Source organism: Phocoena phocoena, chromosome 12, assembly GCF_963924675.1.
Source record: "Phocoena phocoena chromosome 12, mPhoPho1.1, whole genome shotgun sequence".
Lineage (NCBI taxonomy): Eukaryota > Metazoa > Chordata > Mammalia > Artiodactyla > Phocoenidae > Phocoena > Phocoena phocoena.
The window spans coordinates 83,068,910-83,095,481 of record NC_089230.1 but is presented as its reverse complement, the minus strand read 5'-3'; the positions used below and the strand labels follow the sequence as shown (position 1 = coordinate 83,095,481).

General features: G+C 43.8%; 1 protein-coding gene across 1 annotated transcript in view; it reads right to left on the bottom strand.

Annotated features, from left to right (window-relative positions):
* The window catches only part of B3GAT2 (beta-1,3-glucuronyltransferase 2), a 77,044-nt gene that overhangs the window by 28,692 nt on the left and 21,780 nt on the right, over positions 1-26,572 (bottom strand). Inside the window, exon 2 of the mRNA XM_065888796.1 lies at positions 7,349-7,493. Within this exon, the coding sequence (XP_065744868.1) occupies positions 7,349-7,493 (145 nt within the window). The remainder of the gene's footprint in view (positions 1-7,348; positions 7,494-26,572) is intronic.

Below are 26,572 nucleotides of genomic sequence, written 5' to 3'. Positions count from 1 at the left end.
GAATTAAAGTCTGAGGCACAGGCCAGTGTAGACAGCCCCAGGGCTCACTGGCTTGGCAGAGTGGGGTGGCCACTGACCAACTGCTGAAGCCAACTGCACGCCACAGCCAGGGCAAGGGCTGCCTCCGATGTGGTCTTTCTATCCTGTGGGTGAGTACCTTAGTTCTTGCTTCAATAGGAATCGTTAGAATTTTTAAAATTACGTCCCCATGCAAGAGGGGCAATCATGACTTCTCCCACTACCACCGTGCGTACAAGGAAACTCCAGGACCAGGTTTTCTCATCTCAGAGCAAAACTCACATCTGTGGTGTTCAGTGTGGCAAAATAAAGACAGACACGGAGTCAAACTCCACAAACGACATGAAACATTCCAGTTCCGATGCCTGATATGCAAATAAGCTTCTGGTGGAGGCTAGGCTGTGGCTTCACAGAAATACAAACAGGGCAGACCCCGAGGGGCTTCTGCTGAATGTATGTCCAACCCCTCAAAGCAAGACAGCTGTGGAAATGTTATGCGTGGGCTCTTTAAGTTCATGTTTCTTTTTTTTTAAAGGAATATGTATGATTTTATTTATCTTTTTGTTTAAGAAATATTTTCTTTTTTTATTGAACTGCAGTTGATGGATAGTATTATGTTAGTTTCAGGCATACTACATAATGATTTGATATCTGCATAACTTGTGAAATGGTCACCACGATAAACCTAATAATCATCTGTCCTCAAAGTTATTACAATATTACTGACAATATTCCTTATGCTGTATATTATATCCCCATGGCTTATTCATTTTATAACTAGAGAACCTCTTAATCCCCTTCACCTGTTTTGCCCACCTCCCACCTCCTCCCTTCTGGCAACTACCTGTATGTTCTTTGTATCTATTAGGATGTTTTCATTTCGTTCTGTTTTGTTTAGATTCCACATATAAGTGAGGTCATATGGTATGACTATCTCTAATTTATTTCACTTAGCCTTATAACCTCTATATCCATACATGTTGTCACAAAGGCAAGATTTCATTTTTGATGGCGTCTTTAGGATTTTCTATATATAGTATCATGTCATCTGCAAACAGTGACAGTTTTACTTCTCCCTTTCCAGTTTGGATTCCCTTTATTTCTTTTTCTTGTCTAACTGCTGTGGCTAGGACTTCCAATACTATGTTGATGAGTATGGCCATTCTTGTCTTACTCCTGCTCTTAGAGGAAATGCTTTAAGCTTTTCACCGTTGAGTATTATGGCCGTGCTTTTGTTGTATGTGGCCTTTATTATATTGAGGTACATTCCCTCATTACCAAGTTTGTTGAGAGTTTTTATCATAAGTGAATGTTGAATTTTGTCAAAAGCTTTTTCTGCATCTATTGAGATGATGTGATTTTTATTCTTCAGTTTGTTAATGTGGTGTATCACATCGATTGATTTATGGCTATTGAACCATCCTTGCATCACTGGGGAAAATCCCGTCTGATCATGGAGTGTGATCATTTTAATATATTGTTGAATTCAGTTTGCTGATATTTTGTTGATATTTCTGCATCTATGTCCACCAGTAATATCGGCCTGTAAATTTCTTTCCCCTTCCTGCCTTCCTCCCTCCCTCCCTTCTTTCCTTCCTTCCTTCCTCTCTTTCTTGTGTCGGTGGTGTCTTTGTCTGGTATCAGAATGATGCTGGTCTCACAGAACAAGTTTGGAAGCATTCCTTCCTCTTCATAATTTTGGAATAGTATGAGAAGAACAGGTATTAACTCCTCTTTAAATTTTTGGTAGAATTCACCTATGAAGCTGTTTGGTCATGGACTTTTGCTTGGGAGTTTTTAACTTACTGATTCAAGTTTATTAGTGGGAATTTGTCCGCTATATTTTCTATTTCTTCCTGATTCAGTCTTGAGAGATTGTACATTTTTAGGAATTTATCCATTTCTTCTAGGTTGTCCATTTTATTGGCATATAATTTTTTGTAGTAATGTCTTATAACCCTTTGTATTTCTGTGGTGTTTGTTGTAAGGTCTCCTCTTTCCATTATGATTTTATTTATTTGGGCCGCCTCTTTTTTTCTTGATGAGTCTGGCTAAAGCTTTATCAATTTTTTTATCTTTTCAAAATACCATTCTTAGTTTCATTGATCTTCTCTATATTTTTTTCCTAGTCTCTTTTTCATTTATTTCTACCCTGATCTTTATGATTTCTTCAACTAACTTTTGGTTTTGTTTGTTCTTTTTCTAGTTCCTTTAGGTGAAATGTTAGACTGTTTATGTGGGATTTTTCTTGTTTTCTGAGGTGGGCCTGTATCCCTATAATCTTCCCTCTTAGAACTGCTTTTGTTGTGTCCCATAGATTTTGGTACTTTATGTTTCCATTTTCATTTGTCTCCAGGTATTTTTTGATTTCCTCTGTGATTTCTTCAAGACCCATTGGTTGCTTAGTAGCATGTTGTTTAGTTTCCACATGCTTGTGTTTCTTGCATTTTTTTCCTGTACTTGATTTCTAGTCTCATAGTGTGTGGTCAGAAAAGATGCTTGATATGATTTCAATTTTATTACATTTATTGAGACTTGTTTTGTAGCTATCATGTTATCTATCCTGGAGAATGTTCCATGTGCACTTGAAAAAAATGTGTATTTTGCTGTTCTTGAATGAAATGTTCTCTATATATCTATTAATTCTATCTGCTTTAATGTGTCATTTAAAGCCATTTTTCATTATTGATTTTCTGTCTAGATGATCTGCCCACTGATGTAAATAGGGCATTAAAGTTTCTACTAACATTACTATCATTTTTCTCCCTTCATGTTTGTTAATATCTGCTTCATGTATTTAGGTACTTATAATGGGTGCATATATATTTACAATTGTTGTTGGATTCATCAATTCTTGTTGGATTGATCCCTTTATCTATATCTATAATATTCTTGTCTCTTGTTACTTCTTTGTTTTAAAGTCTTCCATCTGATGTAAGCATTGCTATCCCTGCTTTTCATTTCCATTTACATGAAATACCTTTTCCGTCCCCTCACATTCAGTCTTCATGCGTCTCTAGATCTGAAGTGAATTTCTTGTAGGTAGCATATATATGGGTCTTGTTTTTTACCCATTCGGCTCCTCTGTGTCCTTTGATTGGAGCATGTAGTCCACTTACATTTAGTGTAATTATTTCACATCTTTTTGTTTGTGTATTTCTTAACTACTTTGGTGGATACAGATGATTCTATACTTTTGTCTTTTAACCTTCCTACTAGCTTTATAAGTGGCTGACCTACTACATTTACTATGTTTGCTTTTACCAGGGAGATTTTTCCTTCCGTAATTTTCATATTTCTAGCTGTGGTCTTTTCTTTTCTGTTTAAAGAAGTCCCTTTAACATATCTTGCAAACCTAGTTAGTAGTGCTGAACTCCTTTAGCTTTTGCCTACCTTTAAAACTCCATCTTTTCAAATCTGCATGATAACCTTGCCAGGTAGAGTATTCCTGGTTGGAGGTTTTTTCCTTTCATCTCTTTGCATATGTACTGCTACTCCCTACTGGCCATTAAAGTTTCTTCTAAAAAGACAGCTGATTGTCTTATTCTCTTGCATGTAACTAGTTGCTTTTGCTGCTTTTAAGATTCTCTCTTTAATAATTGCCATTTTAATTATAAGGTGTCTTGGTGTGGACCTCATTGGGTTCACCTCTTTTGGGACTCTCTGTGATTCCTGGACTTGGATATCTGTTTCCTTCCCCAGGTTAGGAAAGTTTTCAGCTATCTTTTTCTCCAAATAAGTTATCTGCCCCTTTCTCTCTCTCTTCTCCTTCTTGGACCCCTATAATTAAAATGTTAGTACACTTGATGTTGTTCCAGAGATCTCTTAAACTATCCTAATTTTGTTTGTTGTTTGTTTTGGGGTGTTTTTTTTTTGCGGTACATGGGCCTCTCACTGTTGTGGCCTCTCCCGTTGCGGAGCACAGGCTCCGGACGCGCAGGCTCAGCGGCCACGGCTCACGGCCCGGCCGCTCCGCGGCATGTGGGATCTTCCCGGACTGGGGCACAAACCCGTGTCCCCTGCATCGGCAGGCGGACTCTCAACCACTGCACCACCAGGGAAGCCCTATCCTAATTTTTAAAATTCTTTTTCCTTTTCTCTATTCAGCTCGGTTGATTTCCACTACTCTGTCTTCCAGATCACTGACCTGTTCCTCTATGTCATCTAATCTATTGTTGGATTCCTCCTAGTGTATTTTTTATTTCAGTGATGTATTCTTAAATTCTGTTTCACTCATTCTTCTCCTCAGTTTGGTGAGCATGTTTACAATCATCACCTTGAACTTTTTATCAGGTAAATTGCTGATCTCCACTTCGTTTAGCTCTTTTTCTGAGGTTATCTTGTTCCTTCATTTGGAACATATTCCTGTCTCCTCATTTTGCCCAGTTTTGTTTGCTCTATGTGTGAGGTGGGTCAGTTACGTTTCCCAATCTTGGGGACGTGGCCTCACGCAGAAGATGTCCTCTGAAGCCCAGCAGCCCCTTCCCCTCTCATCTCCAGAGCTACATGCTTTAGGGGTGCCCCTCTGTGGGCTGCATGCATCCTTCTGCTGTGGCCAGGATGGCTACTGTGGGTGTGATGGTAGCGGGCCTGGGCCCTGGCCTGGCTGGCTGTGAGGCCGTTCCTCTCACAGGGATGCAGGCCTGCTGGAGGGTGGGGTAGCATTCTCACATGGTTGGCTGCATATTCCGTGTGGGCCTCCAGGCTGGTGCTTGCCCGCTGGAGGGCAGAGCTAGGTCCCCATGAGGCTGCCAGTTTCATGTTTTTTAATCAGTTTGTGGCAGTCCAAGCGAGACGCAGGCTCCAATGCAGTCCCCTCACTCATCCATCAGAACCACTTTTAAAGCAGTGATCCTCAGGCTTTCCTGGGTACAGCAGGGAAGTGGGCTTCCAGCTTTCTATTCTCTAGAGATTGTGAGTGTCTGTGTGTCTGTGTGTGTCTCTTGAAAATGAGGTGGGAAGTACCATTTGTACATGAACATCTAAAAGCCCTGTTCTCTCTTCCCACTAAGAGTAAATGAATCATATGGAATCTAAACAGAGCTGTAAAATTGCAAGTTTTAGAATGAGAACAAACTGCTCAAAGTCAGATCTTTATCTCATCAACCAAATCCCTCTCACTTAAAGGTTTCCAAAAATATCAATAATTCACTGAAAACTAATTTGCAAAGCAAATTCACATGCAAAGAAAATAATTTAGTGTTTCAAAAGTTGTTTTCTTTGAGACAAATTTTATCCCTATTTTAAAATAAGGATAATTAATAAAAACAAGCAAATCGTTCATATTTTACAATAGGTCTTATATTATGCTTTGAAAATCTATTAAAGTGCTTTTAAAAATCCGAACACCCGTCATGCCATGGAGAAGTTTCCCAGAGATTCTGGCAGTGACAGAGTGTGAAATATCTTGTCACCAGTCAGGCCTAATTCACAAAACCCATGTGCCCTTCTTGAATTTTAGATATATCTATTTGGATCCAAATTCTGGGGGGAACAATGCAAAATACTCGATGGGTTTACTGGATACTTGATCATCTACATAAAGTTCTTACAGCAAAATCCAGGAAGACGTATCTATGTCACCCTCACCTTGAAGTTAGCTTGAAGGGTGATGGGCAGAGAGCCCATGTGGGAGACTTGAACTCCTGGGGACCAGAAGGACCCAACATCTGCCAGCCGGCTGCGTCAGCGGCCACACCCTCACTTAGAATCCAGGGACCTGGACTCTCCTTTGAGCTTCCCAAGACAGGAAGCCAGGGAAAGGCAGAACTCGTTAGCAAAGACCTCAGTGGTCATTCACGCTACTGCCTCATTCTACACGAGGAAACTAAGTCCCAGAGAAGCACAAGATTTTGCCTAATGTTCCTCAAGATTTCTGCTCAAATCTAACACTTCTGAGCAGCAGAAAACTTGATTTTCAAGACACGCTATGGTCGGCCTTATCGTTTCAGACTGGATTGATAATCCTCGTCACCTTCCAAATACAGCTGACCTGCCTATCCGTCTGCCTTCAGGAAGATTCTTTGGGTGAGATGCCAGCTCAGCTCTGCGGCTGCAAGAACTGGGGACCGAGGAATAAGGCTTGGGTTGGAAGAGGGACAGAGGGGTCGGGATGCAGGGAGGGGGCCTGGGTAGGGGGAGGGGTCAGGGAAGGGTCAGAGGTCTGGACCACCCTTGGGTCAGAGACCAAGACACACAATCCCACAAAGCTGGCCCTCAGGAAACGCTGTTAAATGTTGAGTTAAAATACCCTAGTTTGTCTTCTCCCACGAAGCAGGGCAGCAGGCCGGCCATCCCCAGCGCTTTTCCACAGCAGCTTTTATTCCTAGCGCTCTTCATCACCTTGCTCCCTCAAATTTATAGTATTTTCAGAATAAAATTCATGAAGCCAGTCAGAACACAGCCTCCATCCCATCACAATTCTGAGCAGTGATTCTGACTACAGCTGGGAAATAGCACACAAAAAGATCGGCCAAGCACAGGCTGACAGACAGACAGACAGACAGAGCTCTGTTTCGGCGCTGAGATGGATGAGATCAACTTTGAAGCTTCTCTGCCTTCATATTCTAGGTTACAGACATCAGTGATTTTAGCGATTTTTTTCCTCTTTTGCCTCCAAAGCCTCACGTTTCAAACTGCGTCGTTCCACAGTTATCACAGGCATCATTTTATATAACCCCCAGAGGATGAGTCACTTTATGATAAGGTAGCATTTTAGAATTTGTGGTCTACAGTAGGTTTCATTCAATTTAGTTGGTTGGTCAGAGAGTAAAAACTTTGAAAGACACTTCTACTCCACATTAATACCTGTTTGAAAAACCAGAAATCCAATTTTATATTTTCACTCTCAAATGTATCAATAAGCACTCAATGTCTCAGTCAATAAGCATCAAAATGGTTAGCTTGCCTATACCACGTCACTGTTAAATGTATCAGTACGCATGTGGTATATCACAACCAGTCGGACTTGTAGAGCGAGGCATGGACAGGTATAGGCTGTAGACCCCTGTGAGGCCGGGGCCAGGTCTGTTTCTCACTGCCCAGCTCCCCGCCGCCCAGCCCAGCACCTGGATGAAGGGATGGCTGCGTGAACAGGTGACAAATGGAATGGAATGAGTGTTTCCTAATCACTCCCCGAATCAGTTTCCCCTTGAATCACCCAACCAGCCTGCTCTGAAGGTTTAAACGTCCATCTGCTGAACATAACACAACATAGGGTTTACGCAAAGCGGTCTTTCAGAGCGTCCTGCCTGCAGTACAGTTACACGCGGGGGTGGGGTGGGAGCGGGAACAACCCGGCAGGAACAAACCCCACGATCTACGCGCTCACCTGCCATATCGATGGCAAAGGGCCTGTCTGCTCTCCAGCCGGTGTACCAGCCGACGACCTTCCCGTTTTCCACCAACGGACGTTCATAGCGCCGCCCGCCAACCAGGCCCACTGGCCACACAGAGACCTTGCGCGTTGTTCGCATCTACAAAAGGGGAAAGAGATGTAGTTGAAGCTTCCTTAGGGGAAGGAACCTGAACGAGGAAAGGAATGTGAGCCACAGAAGAAACGGGGGGAGTGGAGATTTCCGAACGGTGAAGGTTTCCGAGCGGAACCAGAACCCTCCTGCGGGCAGACTGTTCCCCGGTTCCCTGCCGTGTGGCTGCCTGGTGCCACTGCCCTGTGCTGTCACGGACTCAGCCAGGGGCTCAGGGCTGAGAAATAAAGTGGGTCCATGTCTGAACATCGCTCATCGGAAGCTGTGACCATCAAATACTGTCTATTTGTCTCAAAGCTGGATCTTCAACTACGCTTGGTCCCCCCACAAGTGCAAGTTCCCGACTGCCCCTTAGGCAGCCTTATTACTTATCAACAGCAGCCATTCCTCTCAGAGGAGCCACAGGGGTTGCCTGTCTCTGATTTCTGTTTTACTGTTACAGACAGAGAGACCTTGTCTGGGGACATTCATAACGGGATCCAGATCCAGAACAGACACCAGGCACCCTCCGGACAGAAAGAAAAACGTCCCCTAAATTCGCCTGTCTTTCAAAGGCGATCAGGCCAAATTAGAGAGGAAAGGCCCACACGGGCTGCTGGAATCTCTGGTCCTCTCCAGGTACATGCTCTTAAAGACAGCCCTCAACTGGGAGTTATCTCCTGGATTTCTTTAAGGGGAAAGACATGTTGATACACAACACTGTAAAGCAACTATACTCCAATACAAATTAAAAAATTAAAAAGCAAAAACAAACAAAGACATGTTGATAACAAAGCTGGCCTCTAGCAGGTAGCACTTTGGGGGAAAACCATCACTGTCACCATCACCTCCTTCTGGGACACGTGCTGGGGCCAAGTCAGCCCATGTGGTGCCTTTCTGCAAACTAGAAAGAGCTGCCCCTTTCTCAGGTGGACACACCCATGCCGGGGCCCCTGGCTTGGCCATCAAAGCACAGGTTGGATTTCAGCAGTGCCTACTCTCCCAGCTGGGTGTGCCACACCGCTGCACCAGGCGGACCCGTTGCTGGGATCGTTATAATTTCAACACCAATGCTTGACCTTTTATTTGCTATAGAACTGGGTCATGGTCAGTTAACCAGTGAGTAAAATAAAGATTATCAATCAAGGAATTATTTAATGAAAGGAAGAAAAATTATATTCTTGGCAAAGATTTTCAAGTACAGTTCAAATTAAAAGTTAGACTACTGTATTAATGAAACTATAACTCGAAGCTCCCATGTAGCAAATATCCCAACTTTACTTATTTATTAATGTCCCACTTCACTCCAAAGAACAGATTTTAGAGCACGAAGCAATCCAGGTAATGAAGATCCCATTCTATTGGTCTTCCACAAATCTGAAATGACTGTTTTTTATAGTCTATCACTTTTCCAGTAAATTAACCATCATTGCCTTGTGCTAGTTCATACTAACTTAATTTTTTTTTTTAAAAAGTGCTACTGAAAAAAAAAAGAGTGCTACTGAGGTATAACTGACTACAGAAAAGAATTAACAGTCCTGAGACTATGATTTTCAGAAAAGCCTGCTTATAAGCTGGCCCTTGGCTGGCACCTGGGAATCTGGCTTTTGAAGCAGTTCCTACGCTGATAAGGTTGTTTTGCCCGCCTGGGCCACTGAACACGTTTTCTTTTGGGGCATCTGAAATACTGGTGGGCAGAACCCTGAACCTGAAATGGGTTTCAGTGGGCATAACCACTGTACCTCCATAGTTACAGCTTTGCTGCTGGAGGGAAGGTGTGCTCTGTGGTCCCTCATGGGGGTCAGAGGACACAGGAAGTGGCACACGGATTCCTCCAGACCCTTCCTCACGTCTTTCCCTCACTGATGTGTCTATGGAACCTTACTGCATCCCGGTGACACATCTTATCCACAAGTACAATACATGCTGGGTGCTAGGGGTCCCAGTAAATCACCAAGCATGTGGGCAGTCTTAGGGACCCCTGAAAGGATAAAATGCATGTTTTTAAGAGTAAAATTTGATACACTTTGACCTATGTAAATGGCCATGAACACATGGCCAAAATGAAGATAATAAACATATCCATCACCCCCAAGTTTCCTTGTGCTGTGTTTTTGTTTTTGCGGTACGCGGGCCTCTCACTGCTGTGGCCTCTTCCGTTGTGGAGCACAGGCTCCGGACGCGCAGGCTCAGTGGCCATGGCTCACGGGGCCCAGCCGCTCCGCGGCATGTGGGATCTTCCCGGACCGGGGCATGAACCCGTGTCCCCTGCATCGGCTGGTGGACTGTCAACCACTGCGCCACCAGGGAAGCCCCCTCGTGCTGTTTTTTAAAGCCATCCCTCTTTACGCTCTCCACATCCCCTAACCCCAGGCAACCGGTGATCTCCACAGAATTTTATATGAATGGAAGCATATACTGTTTTTTCTTTTTTAATTGGGCTTCTTTCACTTAGAATAATGATATGGAGATTCAGCCAGCCTACAATGCGTATCAACAGTTCATTCCTTTTGCTGAGCAGTATTCTACTGTATGGATGCATGGGGTATGCCACAGTTTTGTTTTGTTTTTTTAAATCCATTTACCTGTTGATGGACTTTTGGGTTTTTTCAAGCCTCTGGATATTACAGACGAAGCTCTTATGAACATCGGTGTATGAGTCTATGCAGACTTCATTATATTTGGATAAATACCTAAGAGTGGAATGCCTAGGTCACATGGTACGGGTACATTTAACTTTTTAAGAAAATGCCAAATTATTTTCCAAAGTGGTTGTGCCGTTTTACAATCCCGCCAGCAGTGTGTGAGTTCCAATCATTCCGCATCCTCAACGAGACTTGGCGTGGTTGCTGTTTCATTTTAGCCATTCTAATAGGTATTAGTAGTATGTCACTGTGGTTTTAATTTGCATTTTTCTAATGACTGATTATGTTGAGTATCTTTCCATGGGCTTATAAGCCATATGGCATTGCTTCTTTGGTGAAGTATTTGTTCCAATCTTTTGCCTACTTTTAAAATTGCTTATTTCTTTCCTATTGTGTTTTGAGAGATATTTATATAGTCTGCATACAAGTCCTTTTCTTAGATATGTGACATAAATATTTTCTCTTTGTCTGTGGCTCATCTCTTCTTTTCTTAATTGGGGTATAGTTACTTTACAATGTTGTGTTGATTTCTGCTGTACAACGAAGTGAATCAGCTCTATGTATATCTCTATCTCCTCCCTCTTGGGAGATATGGCTCATCATTGGAAGGACAGGCAGTTTTAATGTTGACGAAGTCCAGTGCATGCATTTGTCCTTCACGAAGAATGCTGTTGGTGTCATAGCTGAGATAGTGTTGCCTGACCCGCAGTTTTCTCCTCCTTTCTACAAGTTATCACAGATTTAGGTCTTATATTTAATTATGATCTATTTTGAGTTAATTTTGTGTATGTGATGTGAGGGACTGAAATTCTTCTCCTTTTTCTTTTTTTGCATGTGGATAGCCAATTGTTCCAGCTGTATCTAATTGTCCCAGAACTACAGAACAGCCTGTGTACTCTTGTCAAAAGTCAGTGGCCACCTACGTGTGAGTTTCCTTCTGGACGTTCTCCCTGACCCATTGGTCCACCTGGCGATCTAATGCTACTACCACACAGTCTTGATGTACTGTGGTTTTCTGACAACCGCCGTAACCAGGTGGTGTGGGTTCCCCATCTCTGTCCTTCTTCAGCAGAGTTGTTCTGACTATTTCCATATGAGTTTCAGAGTCAGTCTGTAAATGTTGGCAAATTTTGATCAGGACTGCGTCAAATCTATGTATCAATTCATTGAGAACCGACAACGTAGCAATACGGAGTCTTCAAGTCCATGAACATGGTCTCTCTCTCTCTCCAGTTATTTAGACCTTTCATTCCTCCCAGCAAGGTTTTAGAGGTTTAACTTTGAATCAGTATTAACATTTAATGCTTTTGTGTCCTAGATCTTTGCCATAGGTGGGAAAAGAGCCAGAAATTTTATGAAAAATTTCACAAAAATACGGCCCTCTCCTCAACTCACTCCACCCCTGTTCCCTCCCACACTGCAGAAAATGAAAATTTTCCATTTTTTTGTTTGATATCTCAAATATGCCCAACATACTGAGAAATCAAGTTAAATCTAGTACGTGTTTTTCTTACAGTGACAGAATGGCCTTGTATCCAACAAGGTACTGAAAATAGTGCTGTGTCCTTTTTTTGATATTTCCTTAAAATGCCTACGATTTTTTAGCTCCTAGACTGCTTTTTCCTGGAGCACTAAATTCTCGAATCTGAAAAGCTGGCAAGCGGACCTCGTCTCAGACCTGGGTATCCTCTTGAGAATGCATAGGTCGTGCCTGCACACAGCAGGTGCCAAAACATTCTTGACAAGTGTGTAAGCGCCATGTGATACCTGAGACCTGAGCCATATGTAGCAAGCAATCAGGATGCTGTGTTGTGAAGGGGCACCTCACAGGCAAGAGGAGGACAGACAGGAAAAGAACAGAAGGAAAGGGGAAACAGGAAAAGAGAAATTCCCTTACAGAGGAGTACACAAGGAACTGTGGGAGCGCTCCTACCGGGACAAGCGAACATGGCCAGACGTGTTTGGTGCCTGGCTTTTCACTTAAGTAGGGTTGTGAAAGACACGTAGGATTTTCCCCACAGACTACAGAATGGCTTAGGGTTCCGGGTAATGGGATGAATCAAAGAAGCAACGCTTCACGCTTCTGTGCTAGTCTCATGCTAGAACATGTAGGTTTTATTTAGCATGCTCTAAATTTCTGAGAGCAGCTCACAGTGAACATTTGTTCATGTTTTATTTTTTCAGAGGGTCGGGTGCTAAAGGAAATGCAAGGACTATTTGAATGCAGGTGATATGGCAGGACTACGTTTCCAAGCATGCCACATTTTTAAGAGTCTGTCATTTAAATGCAGGCAGCCCGTCACATCCGCGGGTTCCGCATCCTTTACACTATCCGCGGTTGTTGAATCTGCGATGCCGAACCTGCGATACAGAGGGCCCGGGATGGGACTTGGGCAGGTACCAAAATCCAATGGGACTCGGATTTTGGTACCCACAGCGGGTCCTGGAACCAATTTCCCGTGGATACCTAGGGATGACTGTAGTTTACAACTTCAGAAAGATCCAGATGCCCTTGACGTGTATGCACGGCTCTGAGATTCAGCGTGGAATCCTTCGTTCCAGGGTTAGACACACAGCCCTCAGCACACGGCCACTACACTGTACAGAGTGTGCCCAGCATTTCAAAGGAAAATAGCACAGCTGTTTACACAACTTCTCGGCACCCCTGGGACCCATCCTTTGTGGTGTGTCCTTTTCTCTCCATCTGTGCTCTTTAAGGATTCCTAAGCAGCCTCCTTCTTTTCTGAGAGGGGGAAATGTAACAATGACTGTTCCTATTAAAAGTAAAAGCACTTTCCTATAACTAAAATATTCTCCGTATTTAGAAGCTCTGTTACCTTCTTAGCACAAAATAGCAGTTACGTCACAGGCACGTCTTCCGGTGCCCGGTGTGAGCTCCAGTGTGAAACTGAAGAGTAAAGCGCTGGATGTTAAGATGAAGAGGAAGCAGGTCACGTATTGATAGGACAATATTATGACCAGTTCCGGCCCCCAAAGGCATTCTCTTCCTATTTATTCCACGCTAGAGTCACACTCTGTCACTTACTCCTCCCGCCGTGACCCCCAGTGAAGTGGATAGGACTCGCAAGCCCAAATCACGGGCAGATCCAAAGGACCACGAGATGCATGTGGGACATTTGCATGCTCCTCCAGGCCACATGCCTTTTAAACTCCCCCAGGGCAGGTGGTGCCGGTTCTTCTGCACCTTCTCCAGGAAAGCAGGGCGGCAGGGAACTGCCGTGCACTCCTGGGTCTGGTGACTCTTACCAACAACCCGCTCCTGTTTCTTTAGCCAGCGTTTTTTCCTGCAGCTTTAAGCTGCATGGCTTCGGCCCCTCTCTGGGAGATGGCTAGCGGCCAGCGTTCCAGGACTGGGACGCTTCAGAAGATCACACGTATGTGATCATCAGAATGCCCTTAGAGTAAAACAGAAAAAGTTAAACAAATGCCCTTTAGCTTCCTTTAAGACCTGCCAGTAGGCGAAATCCTGTTTTATGTTTTCCAAAGGGAAATGAACAAAATCCTTGATCTTATGAAATGTAAAATGCCATAGGCAACTTCAAGAAGCAGCATTACAAGAAAGAAGTTTACGTTTGGTATCCTCCTTTGCAAACTAATCATTTCAGTGGCAGAAAAACACCCCAAACCCAAAACCACAAAAGTCACCCTAAATGGGGCAGGATCCAGTGAGCTAAAGACAGAAAGGAAAGAGCACAGAGTGAGGACCTGAGCCCAGGGTCTTTTCCAATATTATTGTGTATAAACATCTGGCATTTTCCAACACAGAAGCTAGCTACGTTTGTATGATCCAACACACCCGTACATTTTCTGTGAAACAAGTCTGCGAATTAACATCATGCCTGCTTTGTCTCTTGCATCTGATTCAGCATCCATTTCCTTCAACTAATTGTTACTTGGCTCAGGGCTATTCACTCAACAGTGTCCTTCTCGTAACTGTACATTGCCCCGGATTTTTTTTTTTTTGATTCCCATACACAACCATTTCCAGAGCATGAACTTCTGAGGGGCAGAAGCTAATTACTTAAAGGAGCTAAGAATTCGAGAAGCAGAAACGTCCCTAATGTTATATTCTCAACCCTTCTCCTGTGTCATCGGGTAGAAGACCCAGAAGACCACGCCTCACGTTTCTTCCATACCTCTTGTATCTTTTCCCTAAAGACTGGTCACATACCTAATGTGTGTCCAGTGCTAGCCCCTGAGCAACTCACACAAGGTCCTTGCCTACGAAGCCAACGTTCCGGAAAAGAAAAAGCAGTAACACAACCAACTGCAAGATGAGCTACTTAAATTCGACGCTGATAAGGGCTGTAAGGGAAGCAGATGGTGCCACGAGGCATGTCGCAGAGACTCTGACCTGATCTGGGACCTGCTGAGGCTTCCCTGAGCTAAGTCTAAAGCATGAGAAGCACTGACCACTGCGGAGAGGAAGAACAAAGTCTTTGCAGGAAGAAAGCAACTCAGGTGCTCCAGGCCCTGGACAGGAGCGATCTAATGAAAACAGATCCATTCTGGACAGTGGCTGCTGGGAGCCAGGTTTCTCACCACTGGAGTGAGAACTTACAGGTAAGCAACACAGGAGGCTAGCACGACCCATGTGGTCACGGATGAGTGTGGGAGACATCAGTATGAACTCAAGTTTAGCTTGATATAGAGATGGTTATACACATAGATATGTGTGCATACACATGTTGGTCGGTACACACACCTATTCCCTTGCTCTGTCAGCTGAGGGGGCCTAGAAGCGGTGACACTCCAGCAGCAATGAGCCCACCTGGCCCCAGATCTCGGTTCCTAACACTGGGCTCTAATAAAGGGAACCAGAGCTACTCAGAGAAGCAGCTGACTCCAGGACTGGGGCAGAAAATATACAAGATGATCCCGGGGTATCTTTAGAGCCAGAAAGTAAGGAAGCACTCAACAACACACACCAAAAAACACACATTGACGGGGGCATACAAAGAGGCCCACGGGAGTCTACCAAATGGCCAAAGCTGGAACAATTTAAGCAACAAAATTAGATTACAAACTATAGCAGAAAATAAACACCAATATGATTGAAGTATATACACAAATGCTTGAATAAATAAGCCAATGGGGAATACACAAACTTCCCATGCAAGAAGAATTCCAAATAATGAATGTAGGTAACCCTCCTTCCACCCAAGGAGGTAGAGCTAACTCCCCACTCCTTGGGTATGGGCTGCAGTCATTTCATTCTAGAGACAACAGTACGGAAGAAACTTTACAGCGGAGGAGCCTCAAAGTTACCATCCACGGTTTTAAGTCATGTTGACCCTTGATGTGCTGTGCTGAAAATGGCACTTTCCCTCTGTGGTCTTTTCTAACCTGTGTGGTTCTTTCCTCCCCTCCCCTCCCCTCTCCTCCCCTCCCCTCCCCTTCTTCCCTTCCCTTCTCCCCTTCCCTCCTTCCCTTCCCTTCCCTTCCTTCCTTTCGTTCTTTCCTTTTTTTAAAATTAATTTTTATTGAGGTATGGTTGCTTTAGGTTCTTTCTAATAAAAGGAACCAGGGCTCCTTAGAGAAATGGCCGATGCTAGGACAGAAATGGAAAATAAACAATATGGGCTTAAATCATCCTGTAGTGCCAGAAAGTAAGGAGGGGTTTATAAAATAAACAAAGACCTCACACAAACCCACGTTGATGAGGGTCTGCGAGAAGAACACAGCCGACTGAAAGAGCTCCCAGCGGCCAGAGCTGGAACAACGTGAGCTATAAACTAAGGCTGACAGTACGTACCCTGGACCTGATACTATGAAAATGGCACTTTTCTTCCCCCAAACCCATAACCACGTTCTAATCATGAGAAAAACCTCAGAAAAACTCCAACAGCGCGGCCTGCTACGATATACCTGACCAGGACTCTTCCAGATTGCCAAGGTCATCAAAAATAAGGAAAATCGGAGAAACTGTCACAGCCAGAGAGGAAGCTATAGAGACATGAGGACTGAATGTAACATGGTGCCCAGAATAGGATCCCGGAACAGAAAAAGGACACCAGGTAGTAAACACTAAGGATATGTGAATAAAGAGCTGACTTTAGCTAATACTGATTCATTCATTATAACACACGTAACATATAAATATCAATGTATAATGTTAACAGTGGAAACTGGGTGTGAGGTGTACGGGAACTTACTAGTATCTTCTCAGTTCTTCTGTAAATCTAAAACTGTATTAAAAATAGAGGGGCTTCCGTGGTGGCGCAGTGGTTAAGAATCTGCCTGCCAATGCAGGGGACACGGGTTCAAGCCCTGGTCTGGGAAGATCCCACATGCCGTGGAGCAACTAAGCCCGTGCGCCACAACTACTGAGCCTGCATGCCACAACTACTGAAGCCCAGGTGCTCTAGTGCCCACGCGCCACAACTACTGAGCCTGTGTGCTGCAACTACTGAAGCCCACACACCTAGAGCCTGTGCTCTGCAACAAGAGAAGCCACCGCAGTGAGAAGCCCGCACACCGCAACGAAGAGTAGCCCCCACTCGCCGCAACTAGAGAAAGCCTGAGCACAGCAACAAAGACCCCATGCAAAACAACAACAACAAAAGTCTATTATTTTAAAAAATCCCTTTTCAAAGCACCTAAGGTGACTATTCCTTCCCTGTCCAGCCCTGTCGGGTATGATGCAGATTTAATCTCTAGCCTGGGGTCAAGTTTTCACTCACTTTCTCTGCCCTCATTTACTCTGCAGACCAGAGGTCACAGCTGCAGCATTTGGCCATATGTGGCCCTAGAGGAAAGGTTGGTTTGGCCTGCAAAAGTTTTTGCATTTTAAACAGAGATGTCTTAAAACCCAAAGATGTCCGGCCTCTTTGAAGATGTGGCACACTGGGCTGGATTCCTTTACGGCGACAATGGCGTCAAGGGCTATGTCCCTTCCGGCAGCGCCAGCCCCCCCATCCCTATCGCAGCCCCAAAGCCGAGTCTACCAGTCTGTGCTGTCATGGGGGATGGTCCTCTCTCCAAAGTGGGCAACTGGAAAACAGACCAAATGGGCCCCGCATTCAAGTACACAGGGATAGAGCACTGTTATATGGATGGGAACGAGGACTGTTCCTGTATATATGCTTTTTTTTTTTTTTTTTGCGGTACGCGGGCCTCTCACTGTTGTGGCCTCTCCCGTTGCGGAGCACAGGCTCCGGACGCGCAGGCTCAGCGGCCATGGCTCACGGGCCCAGCCGCTCCGCGGCATGTGGGATCTTCCCGGACCGGGGCACGAACCCGTGTCCCCTGCATCGGCAGGCGGACTCTCAACCACTGCGCCACCAGGGAAGCCCTGTTCCTGTATATTTAATATGCAAAGCATGTGTACAGAAGATGCCGTTAGAAATAATAACAACCATGAGAAATATACGGGAAAGGGACGTAATTAAAAACCTTAGTAAATGAAAATAAATCAGGCTCAAGTTTTAGTCCTTTAAGTTTTAATACAAAAAAAGCAATACTGCTCACACCTGGCCAGGTTCACTTAATTTATGTCACTTGCTTGAAGGCACATGACTGTGAATCCTGGTACAGAACGTCTGGGAGGAGCTGGCCGGGCTCTGCCTATCGTACAGCTACAGTAATCAAGACACTGTGGTGTCAATGTAAAGACAGACACTTCGGTAAACAGAAGAGATTCGACAGTTCAAAAATAATTCTTCCTACCGATGCCTGGCTGATTTTTTTTTTTTATTAAGATGCCAAGAAAACTCAGTGGGGGAAAGGATAGTCTTTAACACATTGTGCTGGAACAAAAGGACATCTATGGTCGGGGCGGAGGGGGAGGGAAATAACCTCCATCCCTGTATCTCACAATACTCATAGAAATTAACTCAAAATGGAATCATGGACATAAACACAAAAGCTTAAGTTATAGAACTTGTAGAAGAAAATATAAAAGAAACTCTTTGGGGAGGGGTGGGCGAAGGATGGACGGGGCGTTTGGGATTGTCAGATGCAAACTATAATATATAGACTGGATAATAACAACGTGAATGAATCTCAGAAACACAATGTTGAGTGAAAGGAATCAGAGAAAAGGCTGCATATTGCATTCTTTCACTTCTACAAAACTCTAGAATAGGCAGAGCCATCTACAGGGACGGAACGCAGATTAGAGCCACACGTGGTGACAACTGCCTGCAAACAGCTAAGTCAGGTGATGCATACAAGCGTGCGAGGCGCTAAAACGTGCCAAACTCCACAGTTAAAATGAATACATTTTATTATCGGTAAATTACACCACAGTGAAGCTGATTTAAAATAAAAACAAAGTAGCTAGGAGGTTTTAATACAAACTCATGACTACAGGGCTTAGAAATATTAACAGCCCAGTTGCAATAAACACACCGAACACCGAAATCTTGGTCTGTAAATACCACTCTCCACTAAAGGGAACCAGGGCTCCTTGGAGAAGTGGCCGATTCCAGGTCCGGCATGGGGAAAGGATGAGTTTAAAATGTTTTGCAGCAAAGAAGTGGTCAAAGACAGACAATAAAGACAGAAGCTGGTCTGCCAGATGGCTGGCCAAGCTGTAAACAATTTGAGCGTCAGAAAGAATGACATTGATAGATTAAAACACATTGAGGGGGAGGGGAATTCCCTGGAGGTCCAGTGGTGAAGACTCCGCGCTTTCACTGCTGGGCACAGGTTCGATTCCTGGCTGGGGAGCTCAGATCCTGCAAGCCACGTGGTGCGGCCAGATAAAAAAAAACTGAGGGGTAAAAAGGACCCTAAAATCTATGGTTATAGGTTGGGGGTGGGCTGTGTGAGAGAGAAACTGTCCTTTAAGAAGAATGCCAGCTAACAAGTGCAGAAGGAAGGACACAAAGAGAAAAGCACCACTGGATGCCCCCAAAGTACGGCAATAACTAATTCAAGCAAGAATCATCCCTGGATGCTTGAACTCTTGGGTAAAAGTTGTTGGGAAAGAAGATACTCACACTGGCTCAGAATATCAATCTATGGGTTACTCATCAATTACAGAAGAAAAATGTGCCTTTACCATGGAGAGATTTGGTGGTCCCTCCCTCGACCAAGTGGTCAAGCTTGGCATCAACATCCATGAGGTGACCTACCACGTCACTGGATGCAGAAGGATGACAACGGCATCTCTGTGGTGTCCTTGCTGAAAAGGTATGGCCTGAATATGTTTATGAGCAAACAGATGACCGTGAGGGAGACCAAACAGTCAAATGCAATTTTTTTTTGTCTGTGTGGACTTATCACAGCCCAATCCAGGACTATTTAAATTTCTATTTTCCTCAAGCCTTCTAGGAGAGTAGGCACTGTTGCAGAAAAGAATTCCAGCCTGAGGGTATAATGCTATCGTGACAACACCGGACAGGACGTGAGAAAAGGCCTCTACTTTGGAGGTCCTCCCACCCACATGCGCCCATCCTCTCTCCCGCCATCAAGGTTAAGATATGTTCTTTCCAAAAAAATCGAAATAAGCTTCATCTATTCCACTATTCCTTGTATAGATCTATACACTTTAGTAAGATTTGATGTTTATTGAAAATATAAACATAATTCACTGCCAGCAACCCTGATAATACTTATTTGGATACCAAAAAGGAAAACTTTACATAAAGTCAAACGCATAAGATGTGGCAGCATCCTCAGTGGCCCAGCACATGAATGGATAAAGATGAGGTACATATACACAATGGAATACTACTCAGCCAGAAAAAAAGAATGAAATTTTGCCATTTGCAGGAACACGGATGGACCTGGAGGGCATTGCACTAAGTGAAATAAGTCAGACGGAGAAAGACAAATACTGCACTTATACGTGGAATCTAAGAAATACAACCAACTAGTGAGTATAACAAAACAGAAGCAGATTCACAGGTATAGAGACCAAACTAGTGGTTGGTTACCAGTGGGGAGAGGGAAAGAGGGGAGAGAAAACACAGGGGCAGGGGAGGAGGTACAAACTCGTGGGTGTAAGATGGGCTATAAGGATGTAGTGTACAACATGGGGAATAGAGCCAATATTTTAGAATAACTGTAGATGGAGTGTAACCTTTAAAAATTGTATAAACATTTTTTTAAAAGGCAATAGTAACTGAAAAAAGAGGAAAAAAAATCAAATGTCTAGTTAGGTTTGCAGAAAACTTCCACAAATCAGCATGCTACCATTAGTTCAATACTCTCAGTAGTTTCCCCCTTTAAAATCCGCTCCTTTGGCTCACACGTTGCCCACCACGTTTCAAGAGTCCTGAGTTATTTAATGGCAGACAGCGCCTTACTCCCCTCTGCGGCCGTGTGTCCAGCCCATAAAGGAGCTGTACAGCACTCAGTTCGCGCATCTGGAGCTCCAACCCACATCTGGTGGCTGGTCTCTTACTCCACCAACCTTCCATGTAACAGACAGACTCAGATACAAAGAAGCTAAGCCACACTTTGAAAAAAGTTATAAATGAATACTTCTGACTTACAAGCTTTAAAGAAATGACTATGGTCTCAGAATTACAGCGCTGTGTGTGTCTGTGCCTGTATGTGTAGGGCGGGGATACTGGGGGCATATACTGGATTTCCCAACCCCTTCCCATCAATCACTGCATGGGAGGTGGCAGAGTTCCCTAGGGCTGTGGCCTTGACTGCGTTCAATACATTTTCCTAAACGAGTACTGACCCTAAAGTCCTCCGCTCTGGTTTGCTCAGTACTAAGAGTAGGTGAGGAAATTAAAATTCTCTCATTTCTGTTTCTGAATTTCTCCGTATGAAAACCAACTATACCCATCTCCCATTCTTCCCAGAGAGAACAGTGGGGAAAGGAGGTCCCTAAAACACTCAGATATTCTTAAAAGATGTTGTTTATTCACCATTCAGCTTCAGCATCAGGTATCATATTCTGGGACATTAAAGAGATCACACCTCCCTGTCACACACAGCAGTGTCTTAAAGCAAGTTCTGAAAAAGATGATCCCACTTTTCCCTCAGGCAATGAGATGTAAACTGTCTTTGTAGACTAAATAAGGTGTGACATATAAAGAGTATGGGAACCCAGGAGACTATTTTCACAGCAGAGCAAAAGTTCTGTGGATCTCCACGCCGCCAAAGGTGGGAAATACAGATACAGGAGGGAACCCGGAAAAAACAGCAGCAGCGGTGACAAAAACAACTGTCTTTTCATACAAGTGGAGTATAATAAAATATTCTCTGCTTCTTACTCTTCAGCTGCATTTAAGATCCTTACACCTCTGGGTTTCTTTCTTTCTCGTATTTACTTAACATCTAATGTTACTCCCAAAAGGATATAAGGAAACTTACAGAGATACAAGAAAATTGAACAGAGGTGACTGATAACTGATAGCTTCCCTATACCCCAGCAAATACCGTGGAAAATAGCATTACTGTAGCAAGAGCAAGTAGGAAACGCTAGGCATAAACTCACTGAGCACAGTGCGAGAACCAAATGCAGAAAATCACAACCCTCACTAAGGGTAGGAAATGATGTGAAAGGCAGCAGAGACTGCCTGCCGCGGACACTGCTGGCTGCCTACTCAACACTGCCTCCCTCCTGTTCCTTACTGGATGAGCTTCAGTTTAGCTCAGTGGTGACCAGCCTTCTCTACCACCCCCCCCACCAAAACATGACCGAGGAGAGGGTGGCCCTCTCTCAAGGTCAGGGGTAAATCCTGACTTGTCAGTGATGACTTTGAATGTTGGCAGTTCTGGTCATCAGAGGAAATGTGCTGGGCTGCTTCTGGGAAAGGTTTCCCCACTCCTAAGGAACTCAGCACACAGCCATGTCTGGGTGTGATGGCTGGAACTGCAGCAGCCATTTTGTAACTGGGAGGAAAAGAGTGGAAACACAAAGCTGACATTCTGAGGGTGGCAACACGCAGACAGATGGGACTAAGTCAGCCAGCCCTGAACGCTGCTCTCCATCTGGGCTTCCTGAAATGGGAATATGGCCCCTTGTTCACTACAGATCCTCCTCCTGGCCTCCCAGGAAGACTCCATGTGTTCGCATCCCTTGCAGTTAGGATGGAGCCATGTGACTGACTCTGGTCCTTACAAACAATTGGTGCAATCCACCAGCCCTCCTCTCTTACCAGGGGATCACCGTATTACAGACAGTGCAGTGACAAGATGGAAGCACTGGGGTGTCTGCATCACCAACTTGACCCAGGAGAGTCGCCAACCCCCAGCGAACTTTGCGGGACCATCAATAAGCTTCTACTGTATCAAGCTTCTCAGAGGTCCGGGTTTGCTGCTGCGGTGGCCAGTAATTAATTATTCTGCTAATAAAAGGAGACTATGTACGTGCTCATTGTTTAAGCCAACTTTTTGTCGTTTCAGTTGGGGTTTGTAACTTGTAGCCAAAAGTTTCCTGTTTCTTACACTCCCCGTGTTCTTGGACCAGAAGTCTCAAAAAATATATAGGATTCTCCACACTCGTGCCCAAAGTGACATTCCCTGACAATAGCTCCCTGGATGTAGCTATTTGGGGCTGTTAGTTTGGTCCAGCGTTATAAAAGCTTTAACTGTTGAACCAGGGAAATGTACGGTATGCTTTTATGAAGACAAACCTAAGGCTTCCAACAGAGATGTGAACGGGACTGGAGGAGGCCAAGGTGTCAGGGGCATATCCTCCCCAGGGAGCTAGTCCCAGGGCTGGAGGTACAGGTCATCTCTGCAGTGATCACCGAAATCCCAAGAAAGTGGGAACTTTTCATCTTGGAGAGTCTTTGACTAAATTAGTCTCTTAGCAGCAGGTCTGGAGTTTTTCACCAATTAATAAAGCACTAGAGGGCTTCCCTGGCGGCGCAGTGGTTGAGAGTCCGCCTGCCGATGCGGGGGACACGGGTTCGTGCCCCGGGCCGGGAAGATCCCACATGCCGCGGAGCGGCTGGGCCCGTGAGCCATGGCCGCTGAGCCTGCGCGTCTGGAGCCTGTGCTCTGCAACGGGAGAGGCCACAACAGTGAGGGGCCCGCGTACCGCCAAAAAAAAAATAAATAAATAAAAAAAATAAAGCACTAGAGGGCTGTGATGATCAATGCAGCAGAGTACCTCATGACAAATTCTAATTTCCCAAGTAACAGAGCATGTACGAGAATTCCAATTGAAAAAAGAAGCTTCACAGAAGCCGAGGATTAGAGACGCATACTGCAATAAAAATACATCTTTTAAAACATGGTACAGCAGGGAAAAATAGAAAAAAATATATTCCATAATGCCACTTATATACATCTGAAATACTGCACACACAGCACTACAGTTTTCAACAGGACACATACAAATGAAACAATCCACAGCATGTGTATTAGAACAGATGCCTGAAGATAAGGATAAAAGGAAACAAACAATAGAACAAGGGAGGAAACTGGCACAGAACGATGCTGACAGCAGCTTAGAACTGGGAAGTAAGATCAACTCTACCTGTACCTGAAAACTAAGGAAAAGAAAAAAATGTTCAGGTTCTCCTGGTAGAAAACATATTCAGAACATGTGATAAATGAATAAAAGAGGAACAGGGAGCGAAGCCTCTAAGGTTATAGAAGTTATTAAGCACTCCCAGAAAATACTGAAAAGGAAGAATACTATAGGACATTCCCTAGAATGGTAAGTTAAACTCTTTGTAGCCTCAGTAAAAGGTCATTTTACAAAGACCATCGGTTATCATGATCAATCTTTACTTTGGTCAAAGGTAAAGACATAGGTGAGTCTTGAAAGGAAACCTAATTTAGAAAGTCCAACTTACAACAAAATACAGAGGCTCTTTACTCACACAAGAGTCACAGCAGGGGTTATTTAAATAAGGCTTTGTTTACGGACTGCTAGGTCTTTTTTTTTTTTTTGCGGTACGCGGCCCTCACACTGTTGTGGTCTCTCCCGTTGTGGACCACAGGCTCCGGACACGCAGGCTCAGCGGCCATGGCTCATGGGCCCAGCCGCTCCGCGGCATGTGGGATCTTCCAGGACCGGGGCACGAACCCGTGTCCCCTGCATCAGCAGGCGGACTCTCAACCACTGTGCCACCAGGGAAGCCCCATGCTAAGTCTTTTTAAAATAAATTTATTTATTTTATTTATTTATTTTTGGCTGCGTAGGGTCTTTGTTGCTGCGAGCGGGCTTTCTCTAGTTGCGGTGAGCGGGGGCTACTCTTCATTGCGGTGCACGGGCTTCTCATTGTGGTGGCTTCTCTTGTTGCAGAGCACGGGCTTCTCTTGTTGTGGAGCACGGACTTCATTACTTGTAGCACGTGTGTTAGGTCTTTAACTTGGGAGAAGAGTAACAGAAAAGCAAAATGGATGAAGAAGCAAGAACCAACATTATGCTATTTACAACAGACACACTTTAAAAGAACAGAGATAGGATGAAATTCAAGGATGGAAAAAGGAATACCATGCAGACAGCATGCATATGAAGGCTATCGTGGTTATATTAGTATCAGATAAAGTAGCTTTCAAGACAAAGAGATTACCAGAGATAATGAGGGTCATTTCATAATGATGAAAGCATAAATTCTTCAAGAAAAAAAATAACAAATCTAAAGGTGTGTGCACCAAATAACATAGCTTCAAAATACATGCAGAAGAAAACAAGTAAGTTGAAAAGGAGAAAGAAAAATTCACTATCAGAGTGAGAAATTTTAACACAGTTCACTTCGTGTTTGACAGAGAAAGCTCCCTAAATATCAGTAGGGATACAGAGAATTTAAGCAGCATTCAACTGACATCTATAAAACCCTATGCTCAACCACAGCAGAATACACATTCTTTTGAGGTACACATGGAACATGCCCCCCAGACAGCCATATGCTGGAATATAAAGCAAATCTCAATAAATTTCAATTGAGTGAAACCAGACTATGTTTTCAGACCACAAAGCATTGAACTAGCAACCAAAACCAAAGACAATAAAAAACTAAGTATTCAGAAATTAAGTAACATACTTTAAATGATTTAATTATAGAAAGATATGAAAAATAAATCAGTAGAAACTAGAAAATATTTGAAATGAACAATACGAAAGCACAGAGTCAAAATTTGTGGGATGCACGGTTTAGAGTGAAGTGTATAGCTTTACGCATATATTAGAAAAGAAGATAGAAAAATTAAAGATCTAACTTTTCATTTCAATAAATTTTTTAAAAGAAGAAAAATTAAATCAAAAATAAAGGAAGCAGGCTTCCCTGGTGGCGCAGTGGTTGAGAGTCCGCCTGCCAATGAAGGGGACATGGGTTCGTGCCACGGAGCGGCTGCGCCCGTGAGCCATGGACAATGAGCCTGCGCGTCTGGAGCCTGTGCTCCGCAACGGGAGAGGCCACAACAGTGAGAGGCCCGCGTACCGCAAAAAACAAACAAACAAAAAAAAAACAAAAAATAAAAATAAAGGAAGGGAGGAAATAAAAGGGCAAAACGAAACAAACAAAAACTAAGTGAATTAGAGACAGGCAACAGAGAAAAAGCAAAGTGAAAAGCTCGAGCTGTGACCCCCTGCCCTCAGCATTCAAATCTCAGTTTCACCACTAATTAGCTGTGTGGTAGCAGACACGTGAGTAGGGCTCTTTGTGTCTGTTTCCATATATATAAGTGGGTATGATTACATTTTAGCAACATCTCATAGGGCTGTTTGTAAGAGTAAATGAGTTAAAAGTGTAAAGCTCTTATGACTCTGGTACATAGATAAGTGCTGTACTGGTGTCTGCTGTCACTGTCATCGTCACCATCATCCCATGTTGCTCAGGGGCAGAGATTCACCAACCTTGGCTTAGACACTGGGACCTGTCACCAGGGAAACCCTTTTCCTACATGTTTAAGAAACAAAAGACACATATTTTCTAGGAAAAACTGCACCACGTAAATTCCACAAATCCAGGCCTGGATTAAAGGGTGCCCTTCCTTCTGTGTTTCAGGATTTACAAGTTTAATCTCTGATGCATGTTTAAGGTCAGCCCTGAATATGAATATGAACAAGAATCAAGTCGTTTAAAATCATGCCTAGAAATGTCTCACCAGATACCACTGTTCCACGGAACACAACTCAGAAAATCTTGAATTATTTTATTTGTGTGTGTCCTCATGAAATGAGTAATACTTTGTGTGCTGTATTTTAAATATACATTAAAAAACAGCATTGTGGAATAGATTTTTTTAACCATTTTTTCTATGCTGTACCATATTTTTAAGATCTACTTATGTTGCTCCATGCACCTTAAGTTTCCCTCAGTCGTGGATTTTTCTAGTTCTATTAGTAGCATATGATAATATTTTTCAGATATAGGACAGACACCAAAACTAACTTATTAAAACCCCTAAAAGGTAACACCAAAAAGAACAAAATAATTAAGAATAATCCTGAGACGAGGGGAAGATGGCGGAAGAGTAAGACGCGGAGATCACCTTCCTCCCCACAGATACACCAGAAATACATCTACACGTGGGACAACTCCTACAGAACAC